This window comes from Osmerus eperlanus, chromosome 7 (genome assembly GCF_963692335.1).
Source record: "Osmerus eperlanus chromosome 7, fOsmEpe2.1, whole genome shotgun sequence".
Taxonomy (NCBI): Eukaryota; Metazoa; Chordata; class Actinopteri; order Osmeriformes; family Osmeridae; genus Osmerus; species Osmerus eperlanus.
The window spans coordinates 10,972,850-10,992,352 of record NC_085024.1 but is presented as its reverse complement, the minus strand read 5'-3'; the positions used below and the strand labels follow the sequence as shown (position 1 = coordinate 10,992,352).

Sequence of the window (19,503 nt, the reverse complement as noted above, 5' to 3'; positions counted from 1 at the left end):
ATGCTTAACAGCATTCTCACAATAAAGAGAAACAGGAAAACAATAGTGAGAATGCTTAACAGCATTCTCACAACTAGAAAAGGCTGTTCCTGCGAAACAGCAGTGAGAATGCTGAAAACCTGAATGGGGATAGCTGACCATGCTAAAAAAGCTGAAAATAGTGAAAATTTAGTAGAAAGTTATAAGCTGAAGCTTCAAAGCAACCGAAAGGTATTTTTGAAAGGGGCTGGAGCAGCATTCCAACAATGATTTGAAAGGATTTACCATTACTTTTAAAGAGAGAATAATTTGCACAAAAACCTTAATAGTATAAAAGTGAGAAATGAGAAAATACCCGCAAGCTGAAATGATTTTCAAAAATGTGTGAGTCACACAAAAGAGGCAGTGTGGAAGCTGAACTGCATCATCTTAACAAAGCTAAGAGCTAAAATAGCCTACAATGTGGGAGAAGCTGAAAGCTGAACTGTTAAACAGAAGAAGAAGTAGGCTAGCTAGTCGCAACAAGAATATTATCGTTTTAACAGCTGAAATTATAGTTGGGATAGTAATAGCAGTAGCAGATGTAGCCTACCATTGAGTGTGTTTACTCGGCTTTCTTAGTAGGATTCAATGTGTTGATGGAATGAAACATACAGCAGTAGAGCCGATACAGGAAGACACGGCGACACTTTGTTGCAGAAGGATGATGGTGCAAGTTTTGTCCGTGGAACATACAACGATTAATAAAAAAGAATCATGTAGACGCGTTTATTGAGTAATCGCATAACTAATTACACATGTAAACGGAGTAATCGTATTATTGGCATAAACCGACAATTGCTAGTAATCGTGTTTCTCATGGTCAAGTAAACGTACCAATCACCTGTGTGAGAGACTGGGTGGTGCGTGTCTGTCGTTACGGTGATGGTGCAGCTATGATTGCTAACGCGCTGAGGGCAGAGAATAAGAGAAATGTAGCTAGAATCCACACCTCAAACAAGATAACCTAGATGCAAAACTGTACGTCCAATCCAAAATATAAGGATATTTTCCGAGACCCAAGACTCTGCCGAAACCAGAGATATTCTTTATATGTCTGTGCAGTCAGAAATACGACTCTACCTGCAGTTTCAAAAACGTGTTCCTTTTGCTTTCCTGGTGCTTGTTTGTTTGGTTGCCACGGTGATGGCGCAGCTGTGATAGCTAACGAGCTAGGCAGAGAGAAAAACGAACATTTACCTAGCATCCACACCTCAAACAAGTTGACCTAGACGCAAAACTATACGTCCAATCCAAAATATAAGGATATTTTCCGAGACCCAAGACTCTGCCGAAACCAGAGATGTCCTTTATATGTATGTGCGGTCAGAAATACGACTCTATCGGCAGTTTCAAAATCTTGTTCCTTCTTGCTTTCTCTGACTGATTTTACTCACCTCTCCATTGAAGTTAGTGAGAGAATTTGAAAGGCTGCTCTCGCTTCAAGGCTCATAGCTGAAAATCTGTAAATGTGAGCTCTTTAGTAGTTACATTGGCTGAAAGAGGACAATTGTTCCTACATTTTAAGGTATAACTTGTTTCTGTAAGTTAAACTATATGAACGTTAGAGGAATTTGTTTGACAAATTAGTTGAATATCAGAAAAAGAGCAGCCTTGCTGCTCATTCATAAAAATCAAGAAGGAGCAAACATTTTAATGTATTTCAAACTGTCATAATTCAAAATTGGCTGAACATTTGAAAAAGCTGATTCATTTGGGAATAGCTGAATGTCTTGTGAACATTTTAAAGGTTGAATGGTGTCTCTAGCTGAAAGTAAGCTGAAGTAGTTACGTTTGAAAGAGGAGGAAGCTTTTTAATGATTTGAAAGGATTTACCATTACCATTTACCAATGCTTAACAGCATTCTCACAATAAAGAGAAACAGGAAAACAATAGTGAGAATGCTTAACAGCATTCTCACAATAAAGAGAAACAGGAAAACAATAGTGAGAATGCTTAACAGCATTCTCACAATAATAATAAAGAGAAACAATATATATGTGATAGAACAAAGGTTGTGCCCTTGCTGAAGGCAAAGCACACCCAATAATAATAATAATAATATATATGTGAGAGAACAAAGGTTGTGCCCTTGCCGAAGGCAAAGCACACCCAATTAAACAACATGAAACTCCCCACAAGAGTGCAAGAGTGTACCTGTAGAAAAAACAATCAACAGTAAAATATTTCACAGCGAATACAAGAATTTGAAACCGTTACAACTAACCAACAAGAGCAACAAGTCTCTCAATCCGAGTCATTGTGATCCTGGAGGAAACTAACATCAGGTCCAGCCAAGCATTCCTAAGTGCCCTTGTACTCCCGGAACAAGTGCGTCTTGAGCCACATCATCTCACAATGTATGGAGTAGGACACCCCCCCCCCCCTTCTCATGCACTGTCATTGCAGCTGACCATCGACAGTATCGGACAGGTAATACACACTTTCCATATAAAGAAATTCACCGTTCACACACACCACACAATATTAAGAATGACTCAGCACAATAAGGGTCCAACCCTGAGATAACACCCTGCTACACTGCTCCATCAGTCTTGCACAAAAGAGACACATGCATCAAATTATATTGTTTAAAGGGGATGACCATGACCATGTGATTATCTCATAGTAATTATCATCTACATCTGAAGCTCACTGTACGTGTTATTATATTACAGTATTATGTAGTTTTATTTAACTGTAATAACTGACATACTGTAGAGGCGCGTGGAACACAAAACTGTATTTGAGGAGCTTGGAATCCAGCCTGCATGAACAAACTGTTGAATAACCTCTTAACCTAAACTGTCTGGGAGTCAGTTTGCTGATAGGGATTCCCCTGACAAATTATTTATGGCTCATCGTGTTTGTGGATGTGTGGGATTGTGTCTATGTCTGTTTGTGTGTGTGTGTATGTGCACTGTAGTTATAGAATTTGAAGGATAGCGGGTCTATGAAGATGAATGCAACAACTTTTCCACAACTGTTGCTTCAGTTAGTGGTAGTCCCAAAGACCTATTAAATGTATTTACATGTATCATATACATATTTATATACATATATTAATGTTTCTCTTATTCCTATCATTCTTACCATTGACAGAAAACATCTTTACTCAGAGGTCAAGGTTATTATTGACTTCGACAAGCATATAAGGCATCTCTGACATGATACATCTCATGTGGCACTGCTGAATGAGTATATTTCTTCTTGTACTGTCAAGCTGTTTTCCAACATGGTGATGTCAAGGTGGTGGGCAAGAAAGCAATGTGACCATATATGTCCAGATGTTCCACCACAACATATCCCATTCATACTTTGGACATTGATACCATGATTAAGTGGCCAGTCAGATAAATAGCTCTGAAGGTCTGCCAAGCCAAAACCTTTTCTGGCCTTTCATTGGAGGCATATACAGTTATTTATTGGCCTGATATTGCATTTGACACCTCAAATCTCAAATTGGACTTAAACTTAGGGGATATGATATGTTTATTGGTCCAAGCTACCAGCGCTACTTGAGCTACCAAAGTAATTGCTTATGTGTCGTTTATGTTTACTGGGGTTTAAAATAAGATCTTTCACATATCATTGGACAATGTTGCATGGTCATGCAAGAATCATGCAAAACTGCTCAATTAATTACCCCACTGCAATAATACATTTTTAGTTGGTTAGCCCTTACTTGAATAACTTTTTGTTAAGTAGTTTGTAATCGTTTGACAAGTTTTACAACTTTTCTATGTCAAATATGTGCTAGATGTAATCAAGCCAGACATGTAGCACAGATGGTTTGTCTCAGCCTCAGTTAATGTCATCAAAGCTTTGGGATGAAGTTCATTCATTTCCAACCAGAGAAACCTGAAATACAGGCATGACATCTTTACATGTTGTCTCCTTATAACTGGATGTATAGTAAGCCTACTGTAAATGTCTATGGCTTGCTAAATCAGTAGATCATGTCATTCGATAATTTATTATCCAAAAGAAATAGGTGTTAGATTTCAATAGACTGAAGAAGATTAATGAAAGTTAACCAGACTGGACACATTTCAAAGTCATTATTATAAAATCCATACAGTTCACTCATGTATGTGGGTAACCAGACATTTGATCTCTATACTCTTCACGTTGGATTTGAAATAATACACCCATTGTTCCCTGTCAAATAAAAACACGTTTTTCCTTTTCTGGAGAACCTATAAAAAATAATTTCTATGATATAGAATGAAACAGGACAGAAATTAAGCAAATTGGTCAAAAGGCGTGCAAACTGCATGCTGTAAAACAAAAAAATAAAATTATAAATATGGATCGCCAATGATCCAGCTGGATCTAGTACTGTACTCATTACAACCTTTAATGTTTACTGTACATAAGAGAAATCCAGCTAAGGCCTTTGTATACATTATTGTATAACGTATATGAGTAAACCCATAAAAAAAACACTGAAGAAAAGAAAACTGAACATAATGCGTAATATATTCAGAAATGTCGTATATTATGCAATTGAGACAGAGTGAAGCACGGAAAGCAAGGGACCGGGTGAGAATCAAACTGTAAACTCTTGTCTCTAATCCATCTCCTTTAGGAGAGTAGTCCACAATTAGCTTCTGCTTGCTAATCACTCTCCACTAGATATAAGGAGTCCCACAGAGCAGCATCCACGGACAGACAACTTCCACCTGTGGGGTAAGATACTTGTTATTTTCACATCCTTTTTATTGAGATCAGGCACATAGATAAAACTCATAACGCTTGTTACGTAATATAGGTTTGCCTTGCCCATATCCAAGAAAAATGAGTCAACTATTGTGGACAAACATGTAAGATTGAGTTTTGAATGTAAAGACAGACAATGTGATACAACGTTTTTGTCTCATAACTGAAATACTATTTTGGGATGACAAACTTTGGTTTACTATAAGATATTGGATGTTGAAAACTATGTTTTTGTTCTTGAACGATATTTAACATTTACAGTAAATCATGTTTGTTGTGTAGCAGGGATGCACTGATTCATTTTCCATTCATTGGTTTTGGCCACACAAAAAAATAATGTTTATATCTGCTGACTACTTTAAAATGGCAGATTACTTGCGACCAATTGTGATGTTTGAAAAGACACCATGATATTTCTACAATAGGCTACGTTTTTTTTTTTTTTTTTTCACGTGTCAGTGTCCATCAAATGTGTATACCATATCACATTTGTGGTCATTTGTCCTATGTCTGAATGGGGTATACATTTTTTCTTAATCAAATATATGAACAAATTATTTATAATTAACCCAAATTAAAGTGAGCAGTAATTAAAGGCCTCATCAGAAGGACAATGTTTATAAAATGTTCTGACTTTGTAGAAATGTAGAGTAAAGTCAAAATATCGGCATCGGTCAATTTTGTTACCTGAATATCGGCTTACAGTGTTGGCCAATCATTTTCTTATCGGTACATCCCGACTATGTAACACTCATATGTGATGGGAGGTATAGCAATGACATGTAAATATTGTATATGTTGTTCTGGTTGTTTTATTTCGGATAAATTACTCAAAAAACAAACATATTTTACAGCACCAACTAAGAGTCAATTTCATCTGGGAGGGGAAAAACAGGTGAGACACAGTTTGATGCTTCATATAAATGTATACAGCTCAAAGCTCAAGCACCATCAGTATATCTACTATTGTAATTGTATAAAATGTTTTTTTTTTAAGATTGAATGTACACCTATTGTAGGCTTCTGAGGCCTACTTACTTTACAGTAATATACAGTAAATGCACTCATCATTTATACTTTCAGGCCAACAGGATAATTATGAATTAATTAAAAAAGGGAACATAATTTAAATCAAAAGAAGGAATAGATTTTGTAACAGTGATATATTTTTTCCCCAGTGAATCGGCACCATGAGTACGGACGCGGAGATGGCCCAATATGGCAAGGCTGCCATTTACCTTCGTAAATCTGAGAGGGAGAGGCTTGAGGCCCAGGCTGCACCATTTGATTCTAAGAATGCCTGCTATATACCCGATGTCAAAGAGTTGTACCTCAAGGGTCTGGTTGTTAAGAGGGATGGCGCAAAATGTGATGTGAAAATCCTTAGCACTGAGGAGGTAAGAGGATACTTAGCATGGAATGAAATGGAACTGACACATTTAACCCTTGTGTTATCTTCGGGTCATTCTGACCCATCAGTCATTGTGACCCACCGTCGTATTGCGACAGATTTACCTCCTACAAAAACAAAGTGAAGCATTTTCTTTTAACTGTCGGGCTGTCTCAGACCCCCCACATTGCAATGGTTAAAAGAAAATAATTTTTATTTGTTTTTGTATTGGGTAAAATTGGGTAAACACAACGGTGGTTCGTTATGAACCTTTGGGTCATGTGACCCGAAGGCAGCACAAGGGTTAAGCTGTTTAACCCTTGTGTTATCTTCGGGTCATTCTGACCCATTGTGACCCACCGTCGTATTGCAACAGTGCTGCCTTCGCAGCACAAGGGTTAAGCTGTTTAAGCTGATAAAATATGAAATATGATTGAAATTCACTTGAAAAATGTATACATTATTCAATTAGTGTAGGCTTCATGCATGTAATTGACATAATCTTTCAGGTTAAAACTTTCAAAGAAGAGGAAATCTTGCAGATGAACCCTCCTAAATATGATAAGATTGAGGACATGGCCATGATGACATACCTCAGTGAAGCTACTGTCCTGTATAACCTCAAAGAGCGTTATGCCGCATGGATGATTTACGTAAGAAAACTACACATATGTATAATGTGAGCCACCTTAAGGAAGCAAATGACACCCTCAGAAAATGTAGACTTGAACTTTAATAGCAATATTTCCCTTTACTCTCTGCTCATATGCAGACCTACTCTGGGCTCTTCTGTGCCACGGTGAACCCCTACAAGTGGCTCCCTGTATATGACATGGAAGTGGTTAACGCCTACAGAGGGAAGAAGCGTATGGAGGCTCCACCCCACATCTTCTCCGTCTCTGACAACGCCTATCAGTTCATGTTGACTGGTATGGACACTCACGGATGGATGGCTGAATTCATAAATAGATGGACGGATGTATTCTTAGTAGCTTCTTGTATCACTTCCGACACATTTATTTGTCAATTTACTTTCAGATAAGGAGAACCAGTCAGTCCTAATCACGTAAGTTTAAGACTTTAACTGAGTGTATACTTTATGTATATACTATATATATACTTATATGTATATAAATATGAAAATGGTTGTGATTAATGACTTAAGAAGCTTGACAATACTTATTTTAGTTCATGCACACTAAATTATATTTTGATCATCTAATAAACTAGTGGAGAATCCGGTGCTGGAAAGACTGTAAACACCAAACGTGTCATCCAGTACTTTGCCACAATTGCTGTTTCTGGAGGTGAGAAGAAGAAGGAACCAGTACCCGGCAAAATGCAGGTATGACCTTATATACACCATATAAAATGCATGCCATCAATTGTTGACCCATCATTGTTTTCAGCCCCCCAAAAAAGTATTTCCATGGTACAGTTCAAGGGCGTATCTTTTATTTGACATGAAAACTGTAAATATATCCTCCCATTTTTTATTAAGAAAATTCTAGTCACCGGCTGCATCATCAGTTATAAAAAAAATCTGTCCCCCCACATTTGAAAACAAACATATTAAACTAAAGGTGTTCAAACATAATATATAAAGAGGGTTAGACCTAGTCTAGGGGAAGCGTTCCAGGAGTGAATGATTAAAGATAAAGTGACGAGAGAATTAATTTGGAATATTGGTGATTAGTCTAAATGACCAACTGGTTTGTCTCCCTTCAGGGTTCCCTTGAGGATCAGATCATTGCAGCTAACCCTCTACTGGAGTCCTATGGTAATGCCAAGACAGTGAGGAATGACAACTCATCTCGCTTTGTAAGTTGAGGGAAAATATTTATTTTCACATATTACATTAACTTAGAAATCAATAGGATACGTTGAAAAAGCTCTCTCTATGCACTCTTTCAGGGTAAATTCATTAGGATTCACTTCCACATGAATGGAAAACTGGCAAGTGCTGACATTGAGACCTGTAAGTAGGTTTGGATTATTTCCCAGTTGATCCTTTAAATAAATGTTGGTGTGCATTCACTTGAGATTTAAAATGTTCACATTTTTCTCTATCCTTTCAACTATGTCTCTCACAGACCTGCTGGAGAAGTCCAGAGTAAGTTTCCAGCTGCCTGATGAGAGAGGCTACCACATCTTCTACCAGATGATGACCAACCACAAACCTGAGCTTGTTGGTGAGGCATTGCAGAGAATATGTTCTGAATGTGTTCTGAGAATATGTTCATTTACTCCTTTGTCCACTCATTGAGGGTTCAGCCTTTTACATAAAATGTACACATGCCTTGGGTGATAATAATTTTAGTTTTGTCTCCACAGAAATGTCACTTATCACCACCAACCCCTATGACTACCCCATGATCAGCCAGGGTCAGATCACAGTGGCCAGTATTGATGACACAGTCGAGCTTGATGCCACAGATGTAAGTCACTAAAAGGGTTGAACTTGAAAATCATATTGTATTGGTGGTTTATTGTAAACTTTCATTCCCCCTCCAGGATGCTATTGACATATTGGGCTTCACCGGTGAAGAGAAAATAGGCATCTACAAGTTTACCGGTGCTGTCATGCACCATGGCAACATGCACTTCAAGCAGAAGCAGCGTGAGGAGCAGGCTGAGCCAGATGGCACGGATGGTAAGCCAAATTGTTTGTATCGATGTTCTAAAGAGCATTAATTTGACTATATTCCTGTGATAAACATTGCACTCTGATGCTCATTCCTCCTTTCTCTCCCCAGTGGCTGATAAAATTGGCTACCTTCTGGGTCTGAACTCAGCTGAAATGCTGAAAGCCCTGTGCTACCCCAGAGTGAAGGTCGGCAATGAGTATGTGACCAAGGGTCAGACAGTGCCTCAGGTAAGGCTTTAAAAAATTTTGGAACTGATATGCTGTTAAGAAATAAAGCTTGATTGTAATATTAATTTTAGCATAGTGTTTTCAATTATTACGGGTAAAAAACAATTCATAAAATGAAATCAATGTTTAAATGGAACCAACATTTTGTATTATGTAATGTTACACAGGTGAAAAATTCAGTGAGTGCTCTGGCCAAGTCCATCTATGAGAGGATGTTCTTGTGGATGGTCGTCCGCATCAACCAGATGTTGGACACCAAGCAGCCAAGGAACTACTACATCGGTGTGCTTGACATTGCTGGTTTTGAGATCTTTGACGTGAGTTTGAGATTGGTCATTATGGAAATATTAGATATCTTTTTTTAGAAATACATTCAAAAGTGGTTTCTTTCGTGTGTCATTGCACTATACAGATAGTATCTACTCTATTTCAATGATTTGATTTTAGAGGAACAAAAAGTGCAGATAAAGTAAAAAATACCTTTGGTATGGTGGGATCACTCAATAAAGTTCTGCCAAACTTTGCAAATCTACAGTACAACAGCATGGAGCAGCTGTGCATCAACTTCACCAATGAGAAACTGCAACAGTTCTTCAACCACACCATGTTCGTCCTGGAGCAAGAGGAGTACAAGAAGGAGGGCATTGTCTGGGCTTTCATTGACTTTGGCATGGACTTGGCTGCCTGCATTGAGCTTATTGAGAAGGTGAGGTGTCTGTAAAAACTGTGGATGTTTCATACCTGGCAAGGATACAAGGTTACTCATACATGTAGATAAAGTATGAATAAACTGACATGTTCTTATCATATCACAGTGCTCATTAGATGTCTAATTCAATGTTGCTGTTTCGGCTCACTCTTCTTATACACAGTATATTTGACTGATCACTTTATATTTCACAGCCAATGGGCATTTTCTCCATCCTTGAAGAGGAGTGCATGTTCCCCAAGGCTTCAGACGTTTCCTTCAAGAACAAGCTGTATGACCAACATCTTGGAAAGACTAAGGCATTTGAGAAGCCTAAACCAGCAAAGGGCAAAGCAGAAGCCCACTTCTCTCTGATCCACTATGCTGGTACAGTGGACTACAATGTCACTGGCTGGCTGGACAAGAACAAGGATCCCCTGAACGACTCTGTGATTCAGCTGTATGGAAAGTCCTCAACCAAACTGTTGGCCACGCTCTATGTTGCTCCCCCACCTGAGGGTTAGTATGGTTGAATTAAATGACAAACACACAGGTTTATACATAACACATTTTAACATGATTTGTTAATGAATTAATTAACAGTATTGTTCAAACAACAAGACATATTAATTTATTATGCTGTCTAACTCCTGACACTCCTATAACAGATACCACAAAGAAAGGAGGCAAGAAGAAGGGAGGTTCCATGCAGACTGTGTCCTCTCAGTTCAGAGTGAGTGAGGTTTTTTTTTAATATAATTTTGGATATTTTCATGCTGTGATTGTACTTTAATATTAATGAGCATTTTAGCTTTATTTTGGATAATATCTGAAAGTAACAATGCTTTATAACAACCTTACAGGAGAACTTGGGTAAGCTGATGACCAACTTGAGGAGCACCCACCCTCATTTTGTGCGTTGTCTGATCCCCAATGAGTCAAAGACTCCAGGTAAAATATATTGTTTTACGTATTAATAATCTGAAGTCATTATTACTTTAAACATTGAGTATATTCATTTGATTATTATTTCTATGATTAAGTTCCACAAAGTAAAAAGCTGACCCTAAATGTTTCATCCAGGTCTCATGGAGAACTTCCTGGTTATCCACCAGCTGAGGTGTAATGGTGTGCTGGAGGGTATTAGGATTTGCACAAAGGGCTTCCCCAGCAGAATCCTCTATGCTGACTTCAAGCAGAGGTAATGTTACACACAAATCCAACAAATATATAGTAGATAGATAACAACATATCAATTAATAAACCAAATTTCTCACTATTCAGATACAAAGTATTGAATGCCGGTGTCATCCCCGAAGGCCAGTTCATGGATAACAAGAAGGCTTCTGAGAAGCTGCTTGGGTCAATTGATGTGAACCATGAGGAGTACAAGTTTGGACACACCAAGGTAACATACCATACACTATTGACGATGGGATACTGGCAACTCATGTTAGTGACCTACAGAGGTTATTAAATATCTTATTTACCTGGTAGACATTCCAAATGCAGTTAAAGTTTTTGAGAGCAATCTAACAATCTTAATAATATGAGACCAGAATATGACTATATATGAAAAATGTCACTTCATTGGCATTTATTTGATCCTAACATCATACATCACTTTGCTTTCTACTTAGATAGCAATATGTTAACACTAGAAGTGTTTATGTTGTTTATTTAAGTTTTGTTTTATACCTGTGTGTCAGGTGTTCTTCAAAGCTGGTCTGCTTGGTGTCCTTGAGGAGATGAGAGATGAGAAGCTTGCTAGTCTGGTAACCATGACACAGGCTCTTGCCCGTGGATACGTGATGAGGAAGGAGTTTACCAAGATGATGGAGAGAAGGTGAGATGGAGATGATAACAGGAAAAATATGGATTCAAGTATTTGCATTCAAATCTTGTTTGTAGGGAGTGATACATTTGGTTTTACTATGAAGCTATTGTTAGAATAATGATGTAAACTTGTCATTTTGGAATGATGGCTATCTTGGGCTTGAAAGAATGATAGACTTTACATGTTGGAATGGGTTAGGCTGGCTCTGCCCTCCTACGTACTTCCGCTCAATTTAGATTTTGCTTCTGTACTAGGTCTGGGATTTCGGTGTATTAGTCAGTTTTTGGAAACAAAATTTGTGTATGTCCAATCAGCGAACAGAGGGAGTGGCTGAGAACGATGACGTTGATGTCGTTCGCTAGTTTGAGTTGTAGTTCAGTAATGGCGGCGGAGTTGCTGCCGAATATCCAAAAGTTAAAGCCGGAGCAAGAACAATCTTTGCTAAGTTTTGTTGGTGGCCATGATGTTGTGGCCCTCCTCCCCACGGGGTTCGGGAAAAGTTTGATTGAAGTTTTTATTGTGGCTCCGTTACAGTAGTGGTGAAGGAGTTGGCTAAGGCGAACGCTAGCAATTGGTTATGGCAGATCAGAGTGGCTCTGGGCAGATCCAATAGTTTTAAACTTCATCAGAGTACCCGCCTTCAAGGAAGTTAACACTTGTCAATGGAGCGATCCCAGACCCTCTGTACAAATGAAATGTACGAGGGTCTGGTTAGGACCAGGCTAGGAATGGGTTGGGACTAGGGTAAAATTATGCAATTACATTGCATAATTCATATCAAGCTAAACAATTACTGTGTCTATCTCTCATTATCAGAGAGTCTATCTACACCATCCAGTACAATGTCCGCTCATTCATGAATGTGAAACACTGGCCATGGATGAAGGTTTACTACAAGATCAAGCCTCTCCTGCAAAGTGCTGAGACAGAGAAGGAGCTGGCCAACATGAAAGAGGACTATGAGAAATGTAAAGCTACTCTTACCAAAACTGAGGCTCGCAAAAAGGAGCTGGAGGAGAAAATGGTGTCCCTCATGCAGGAGAAGAATGACTTGGCTCTCCAAGTTGCATCTGTGAGTGAGCCACACACACACACACACACACACACACACACACACACACACACACACACACCACATTCAAGTCTAATTAACCTCTGTTATTTTCTCAGGAATCAGAAGGTCTGAATGATGCTGAGGAGAGATGTGAGGGTCTGATCAAGAGCAAGATCCAGCTGGAGGCTAAACTCAAAGAGACAACAGAAAGACTGGAGGATGAAGAGGAGATCAATGCTGAGCTGACCGCCAAGAAGAGGAAGCTGGAGGATGAGTGCTCTGAACTGAAGAAGGACATTGATGATCTGGAGCTTACCTTGGCCAAAGTGGAGAAGGAGAAACATGCCACAGAGAACAAGGTATCAACATCTCACCAATAACCAAGCAGTATTTTGTTCAAAAGCACCAACAATAGTTTTCACTTGGACTAACTTTGTCTTGTGCAGGTTAAAAACCTGACTGAGGAGATGGCATCTCAAGATGAGAGTGTTGCCAAGCTGACCAAGGAGAAGAAAGCCCTGCAAGAGGCCCACCAGCAGACACTGGATGACCTGCAGGCCGAGGAGGACAAAGTCAACACTCTGACCAAGGCCAAGACCAAGCTGGAACAGCAAGTTGATGATGTGAGTAAAGTTAACTTTTTGTGCACAATTTGGGGTTTTATCCAACTTTGCCTCTATTGGTATTGAATTTAATCTCATATAATAAATTAGTTTTAGGGATTCAGTAGGACAATTGACTAATATAACGAATATTATATATTACTATATAATGAATAAATAACTGTTAACATCAAAGCTTTAGTATGAGAAATGCGTTTTGTCCTCTAGCTTGAAGGTTCTCTGGAGCAAGAGAAAAAGCTCCGTATGGACCTGGAGAGAGGCAAGAGAAAGCTGGAGGGAGACCTGAAACTGGCCCAGGAGTCCATAATGGACCTGGAGAACGACAAGCAGCAGTCCGATGAAAAGATCAAGAAGTAAGTATTGTATAATCATTATAGACATTCTTGACATCATATTGATTTCTTTTACTCCAGCAATCCTTACATTGAATTTCCACTTCAACATAATAATTTTGACGTCCAATGTTCAACCCCATATATAGGTAATGCTTTTTACATTGATTATTCATATTACTCACCTTGGAGTAATGCAATAATAAAGACCTATGAAACTGAGTTTTGTTTCTAATTATACTAATCAGATAACCTTTGGATTACTTAATTGAATATCTTTATCATTAGGGATAGCAAGGCTTTTCTTTTGAAATAATTAACAGAAAAATTATGGATGTGCTTTACAATTTAATCTCAACTCAATGACACAAAACCAAAACCTGACATGGATTAATGTGTGCACTAAAGGAAGGACTTTGAGACCAGCCAGCTCCTCAGCAAGGTTGAGGATGAGCAGTCTCTGGGTGCCCAGCTGCAGAAGAAGATCAAGGAGCTCCAGGTGCGCTGTTGTTGCTAAACAAGTAACATTTCCTTTTTTTTGCCTTGATGATATTGGACTTGCTTGTCTTTAAAATGCACCTTGTCTATTTAGTCCTTTTCCTCTCGTATGTAGGGCATAATTTTGAGACTGTGATGCTAAATGTGTTCGTCTACTGTAGGCTCGTATTGAAGAGCTGGAAGAAGAGATTGAGGCTGAGCGTGCTGCCAGGGCCAAGGTGGAGAAGCAGAGGGCTGATCTTTCCAGGGAACTTGAGGAGATCAGTGAGAGGCTGGAGGAGGCTGGAGGCGCCACATCTGCTCAGATTGAGATGAATAAGAAGCGAGAGGCTGAGTTCCAGAAGCTGAGACGTGACCTGGAGGAGTCCACCCTGCAGCATGAGTCCACAGCCTCAGCCCTGAGGAAGAAGCAGGCTGACAGTGTGGCAGAGCTGGGAGAGCAGATCGACAACCTGCAGCGCGTCAAACAGAAGCTGGAGAAAGAGAAGAGTGAATACAAGATGGAGATTGATGACCTTTCTTCTAACATGGAGGCAGTTGCTAAGGCTAAGGTCAGTGATACAAATAGACCTAAACAGACGATAGAATATATGTAAAACTGTAACCAAGTAAGCAAAAGGTTTTAGAGTGGGTTACCAAGGTTTGTGGAAAGCCTTTTTATGTTCACCTTTTACTGATTCTAAATTCCCTCTTAAAGGCACGTTTTGTAATTTGATATAATTTACTACATTTTAACAATTTAAAGATTTCACAACTTCAGTAGGAAAACATTGTGTTACACTTAACAGTATAAAGAAAAAACCTATCTATGTGATTGAAACATGATGTTTGTTCCACAGGGCAATCTGGAGAAGATGTGCCGTACCCTTGAGGACCAGCTCAGTGAGATCAAGACCAAGAACGATGAGAATGTTCGCCAGGTCAATGACATCAGTGGACAGAGAGCCCGACTCCTCACTGAGAACGGTACGGGACATATCTGTTCAAAGGCCTACATGCAGAAATATGTTCCACAAGGTGTATATTGAAAACAACCAAAACAAGTATAATAGAGAATCAGACTTAAGGAAGAGCTTCCTTAATTCCCCACAGGTGAGTTTGGTCGCCAGCTGGAGGAGAAGGAAGCCCTGGTGTCCCAGTTGACCAGAGGCAAGCAGGCCTACACCCAGCAGATTGAGGAGCTCAAGAGGCATGTTGAGGAGGAGGTCAAGGTAAAACAACTAAAGAAGCCCTATGTTGATTAACTATGACAGTTTTACAGTACAGTGGTTTGCAAATACTCTTTTTTGGTCCCTTACTACTTCACCCACATCTTCAATTATTTTCCTCTCAGGCTAAGAACGCACTGGCCCATGGTGTCCAATCTGCCCGGCACGACTGTGACCTGCTGAGAGAGCAGTTTGAGGAGGAACAGGAGGCTAAGGCAGAGCTACAACGTGGCATGTCCAAGGCTAACTCTGAGGTGGCTCAGTGGAGAACCAAGTATGAAACTGATGCCATCCAGAGGACAGAGGAGCTGGAAGAGGCCAAGTAAGTGCAAAAAATGCAATAGTCTTCCTTAAGCTCGCAATATACAAAGTTGATAGTAATTCATAGTACCCCAGTATAAAGTTATTGTCAACCACTCAAAGTTTGCACGTGTACTTTTTTTGTCATCAGAAAGAAGTTGGCTCAGCGTCTCCAGGATGCTGAGGAGACCATCGAGGCCACCAACTCCAAGTGTGCCTCTCTGGAGAAGACCAAGCAGAGGCTGCAGGGAGAGGTGGAGGACCTCATGATTGATGTTGAAAGAGCCAATGGCCTGGCTGCAAACCTGGATAAGAAGCAGAGAAACTTTGACAAGGTGAAAAATATTGTGCCAGTTTTAGGTTTTGATGTAATTGTAAGTGTGGAACATGGATGGACCTAAATCTGCAATTGGGGCTTAAGAACTATATTTTCATGCTCGTGCCCTGCTTTTGTGCCTTGAGCCTAACGCATTGTTTAAATGTTGACATTAATTGTTAAGGCTCATTTTGTGTGTGCTTCCTCCTAGGTTCTTGCAGAGTGGAAGCAGAAGTATGAGGAGGGCCAGGCTGAGCTGGAGGGAGCTCAGAAGGAGGCTCGTTCTCTCAGCACAGAGCTCTTCAAGATGAAGAACTCCTATGAGGAGGCTCTTGACCAACTTGAGACTCTGAAGAGAGAAAACAAGAACTTGCAACGTGAGATAAATGTAGTGTGTGGTGCTTTTGTATTATTGAAAAGAGAGAATTAGTTCCTATTTCACCATCTTATTATACTGTGCATTAGTTGATTTACAGAACCATCAATTGGGGGAAAACAGTTTCCTGTTGAACTCGTGTTGGATTCAGTAAACTAAGCTTGCCAATTGAACAAGCTTCTGTATCAAATCACAGAGGAGATCTCTGACCTGACCGAGCAGATCGGAGAGACTGGCAAAAGCATCCATGAGCTGGAGAAGGCCAGGAAGACAGTGGAGACAGAGAAGTCTGAGATCCAGACGGCTCTGGAGGAGGCTGAGGTACAAACTCTCCACAATTTCCAGAATGAAGTGGAAATAATAAACATTCTAAGGATTACCACAATTAAGAATGACATTTGCTAAAACATTCCTTTATTAGGGAACACTGGAGCATGAAGAGTCCAAGATTCTGCGTGTGCAGCTGGAGCTGAACCAGATCAAGGGTGAGGTGGACAGGAAGCTGGCAGAGAAAGATGAGGAGATGGAGCAGATCAAGAGGAACAGCCAGAGAATGCTGGACTCCATGCAGAGCACCCTGGACTCTGAGGTCCGCAGCAGGAATGATGCTCTTAGAATCAAGAAGAAGATGGAGGGAGACCTGAATGAGATGGAGATCCAGCTGAGCCATGCTAACCGCCAGGCTGCTGAGTCCCAGAAGCAGCTGAGGAATGTTCAGGGGCAGCTCAAGGTACTGTGAATGTTGACCACAGTGATGAGTAGACTGCCGTGAACTACATTAATACTTACTTCAGACCATTACTGCAGATCTAGACTCAAAATGGGGGCTCAAATATCCATCTCAGATCATATTTGTTTTGGTTTGGAAGACATGGGTGCATGTATATAGAAGGGCAATTCATAATATCATCCTTACAAAAAACAGTACACCTTCCAGTACAAACAGTAGTGCTGAAGCAGTAGAGGACGGTTTAAGAAATACTTTGCATAGCAGCATCTTCTCTACACTCTGTGGTGTTTCTAGGATGCCCAGTTGCACCTGGATGATGCCGTCCGGGCCGCAGACGACATGAAGGAACAGGCTGCCATGGTGGAACGTAGAAATGGTCTGATGGTGGCTGAGATTGAAGAGCTGAGAGTGGGTCTGGAGCAGACAGAGAGAGGCCGCAAAGTGGCCGAGCAGGAGCTGGTGGACGCCAGCGAGAGAGTGGGACTTCTGCATTCCCAGGTGTGGACAGCACACACAAACACACATACACATAAATACATTGTTACATAACATTCACAGCAAAGGTTTTGCTTTGCTAATATCCACGTGTACTCTCTTCCAGAACACCAGCCTGTTGAACACCAAGAAGAAGCTTGAGACTGACCTGGTTCAGGTGCAGGGAGAAGTGGACGACATTGTCCAGGAGGCCAGAAATGCTGAGGAGAAGGCCAAGAAGGCCATCACTGATGTGTGTCTGGCTAACTAAGTATCACAGTACAGTCACTATTAAGTCACTACTTTACTTACACCATCATTAAGGCCATATCAAAGCAATATGGAACCACCATATAATCATACAGTAGCCTACCCCTATGGTAGCATACTTTCCACCTTGTGGCCATGTTGTAGTGATTGTGTTCATAATTCTAGTGTCGACCCCCACTGATCCATCTAAGTAGAATGCAGAAACGTATTAGATGGTGCTGATTCTTATGCAGTTCAGTTCTCACAAGGCTTTGTTTGTTGGGTCATTCCACCAGTATATGGTCTAGATAATATAATTATGTACTGAGAAATCATTTTTTTCATGTAACCTGGTACAATATACTATGTGTATGTACAGTTCCTCAGTTCAACCAAGCTGTATTCTATTGTTGCAGGCGGCCATGATGGCAGAAGAGCTGAAGAAGGAGCAGGACACCAGCTCTCACCTTGAGAGGATGAAGAAGAATCTTGAAGTGACAGTCAAGGACCTGCAGCACCGTCTGGATGAAGCAGAGAACCTAGCCATGAAGGGTGGCAAGAAGCAGCTCCAGAAACTGGAGTCCAGAGTAAGTTTGCAAACGTAAAATGATCCCTGTTGCCTTGAGAAAGGTCAAATATTCTTAAGCCATGTTTTCCCGGTATAATGCTGTTAATAAGAACCTTTTAGCATGGGAGTGATGGATTCACCATGCGCTCCTGTTCTCCACCCAGGTGCGTGAGCTGGAGACTGAGGTTGAGGCTGAACAGAGGAGAGGTGTAGATGCAGTCAAGGGAGTCCGCAAGTATGAGCGCAGAGTCAAGGAGCTGACATACCAGGTAATATAACAACACATTCACAGAGCATATTTATAAAATCTGCATATTTAAAAAATCATCAGTGCGTGTAATTCGAAATAATTAAGATTTCCTCTCTGCATCAGACTGAGGAGGATAAGAAGAATGTAACCAGACTTCAGGACCTGGTGGATAAGCTGCAGCTTAAAGTGAAGGCTTACAAGAGACAGGCTGAGGAGGCGGTAAGTCTAATAACTTATTTGAGCTTTGCTTATGCAAAATAAAGCTTTCCTAGCTTTCGGTGTATATCTCTATGCCGTTACCAATGGTATTTTTCTTGTCTAAATGATGACTGCAGCAAGTTTTTAAGAAATCTTTTCAAAATGAATTTATCCAAGGAGGAGCAGTCCAACTCCCACATGTCCAAGTTCAGGAAGGTTCAGCATGAGCTGGAGGAGGCTGAAGAGCGTGCCGACATCGCTGAGTCTCAGGTCAACAAGCTCAGAACCAAGAGTCGTGACTCTGGAAAGGTAAAGATCTCCTGATGTCACACCAAGGGTTCCAACAAGAAATAAATGCATTACAGTGTTTTGTCAGAACATTTGTCAAATATAAAAATTCAATAGAATAATTCCCATTTTTTTTCTTTCTTACAATCAGGCAAAAGAAGCGGAATAGACACTAACCTGAACAAGACCCTGTGCCTAAACATTGCTATGTTTCATAAAATATGGTTTACATAGTGATATTTTGAGGGGTTGTGAAAATAAAAGAAACAATCTTCAAAACGTCATGGCTTGTGGATTTGTTGTAGGAGGTAGAAATGTTGTCTTTGGTTGCACAATTTTGTACATAGAAATAAGTTTACACAGGTCAATAAAGCACATAACAAATGTATACATCCAAATTTAGTTTGAAAACACATGGCCTGTGTTAGCCTGGGTGCCAGCCGAACTTAGCCCCGCCCACAACAAAATTTGGTCGGGAAGTTGGGTCTGGGGTCGCTCGGTTGGGGAA

At 40.2% G+C, this 19,503-nt stretch overlaps 1 protein-coding gene and 1 pseudogene across 1 annotated transcript; both read left to right on the top strand.

Annotated features, from left to right (window-relative positions):
• Window positions 1-4,618, top strand: part of LOC134023820 (myosin heavy chain, fast skeletal muscle-like) — a 30,654-nt pseudogene extending 26,036 nt beyond the window's left edge.
• A 999-nt stretch (window positions 4,619-5,617) lies between these two features.
• On the top strand, window positions 5,618-19,238 carry LOC134023024 (myosin heavy chain, fast skeletal muscle-like). Its single transcript, XM_062464829.1, has 40 exons — window positions 5,618-5,636; window positions 5,920-6,138; window positions 6,641-6,784; window positions 6,904-7,060; window positions 7,170-7,197; window positions 7,362-7,476; window positions 7,860-7,952; window positions 8,046-8,109; window positions 8,225-8,323; window positions 8,466-8,569; window positions 8,646-8,784; window positions 8,888-9,006; window positions 9,174-9,323; window positions 9,542-9,712; window positions 9,910-10,213; window positions 10,363-10,427; window positions 10,558-10,645; window positions 10,778-10,895; window positions 10,979-11,102; window positions 11,404-11,540; window positions 12,348-12,603; window positions 12,702-12,944; window positions 13,032-13,208; window positions 13,416-13,561; window positions 13,949-14,039; window positions 14,200-14,589; window positions 14,878-15,004; window positions 15,131-15,249; window positions 15,372-15,568; window positions 15,698-15,881; window positions 16,074-16,239; window positions 16,435-16,559; window positions 16,660-16,968; window positions 17,263-17,466; window positions 17,570-17,695; window positions 18,108-18,278; window positions 18,424-18,528; window positions 18,633-18,728; window positions 18,885-19,016; window positions 19,147-19,238. Exons 2-40 carry the CDS (start codon window positions 5,932-5,934, stop codon window positions 19,162-19,164), a joined length of 5,808 nt encoding a protein of 1,935 aa, XP_062320813.1. The 5' UTR covers window positions 5,618-5,636; window positions 5,920-5,931; the 3' UTR covers window positions 19,165-19,238.
• Window positions 19,239-19,503: the final 265 nt, after the last annotated feature.

Excerpts from the sequence above, each read along its gene's own strand:
- LOC134023024 (XM_062464829.1), top strand. The coding sequence starts at position 5,932 with ATGAGTACGGACGCGGAGATGGCCCAATATGGCAAGGCTGCCATTTAC. Across the intron at positions 14,040-14,199 it reads AGAAGATCAAGGAGCTCCAG|GCTCGTATTGAAGAGCTGGA; the intron begins GTGCGCTGTTGT and ends CGTCTACTGTAG. Across the intron at positions 15,005-15,130 it reads CCGACTCCTCACTGAGAACG|GTGAGTTTGGTCGCCAGCTG; the intron begins GTACGGGACATA and ends AATTCCCCACAG.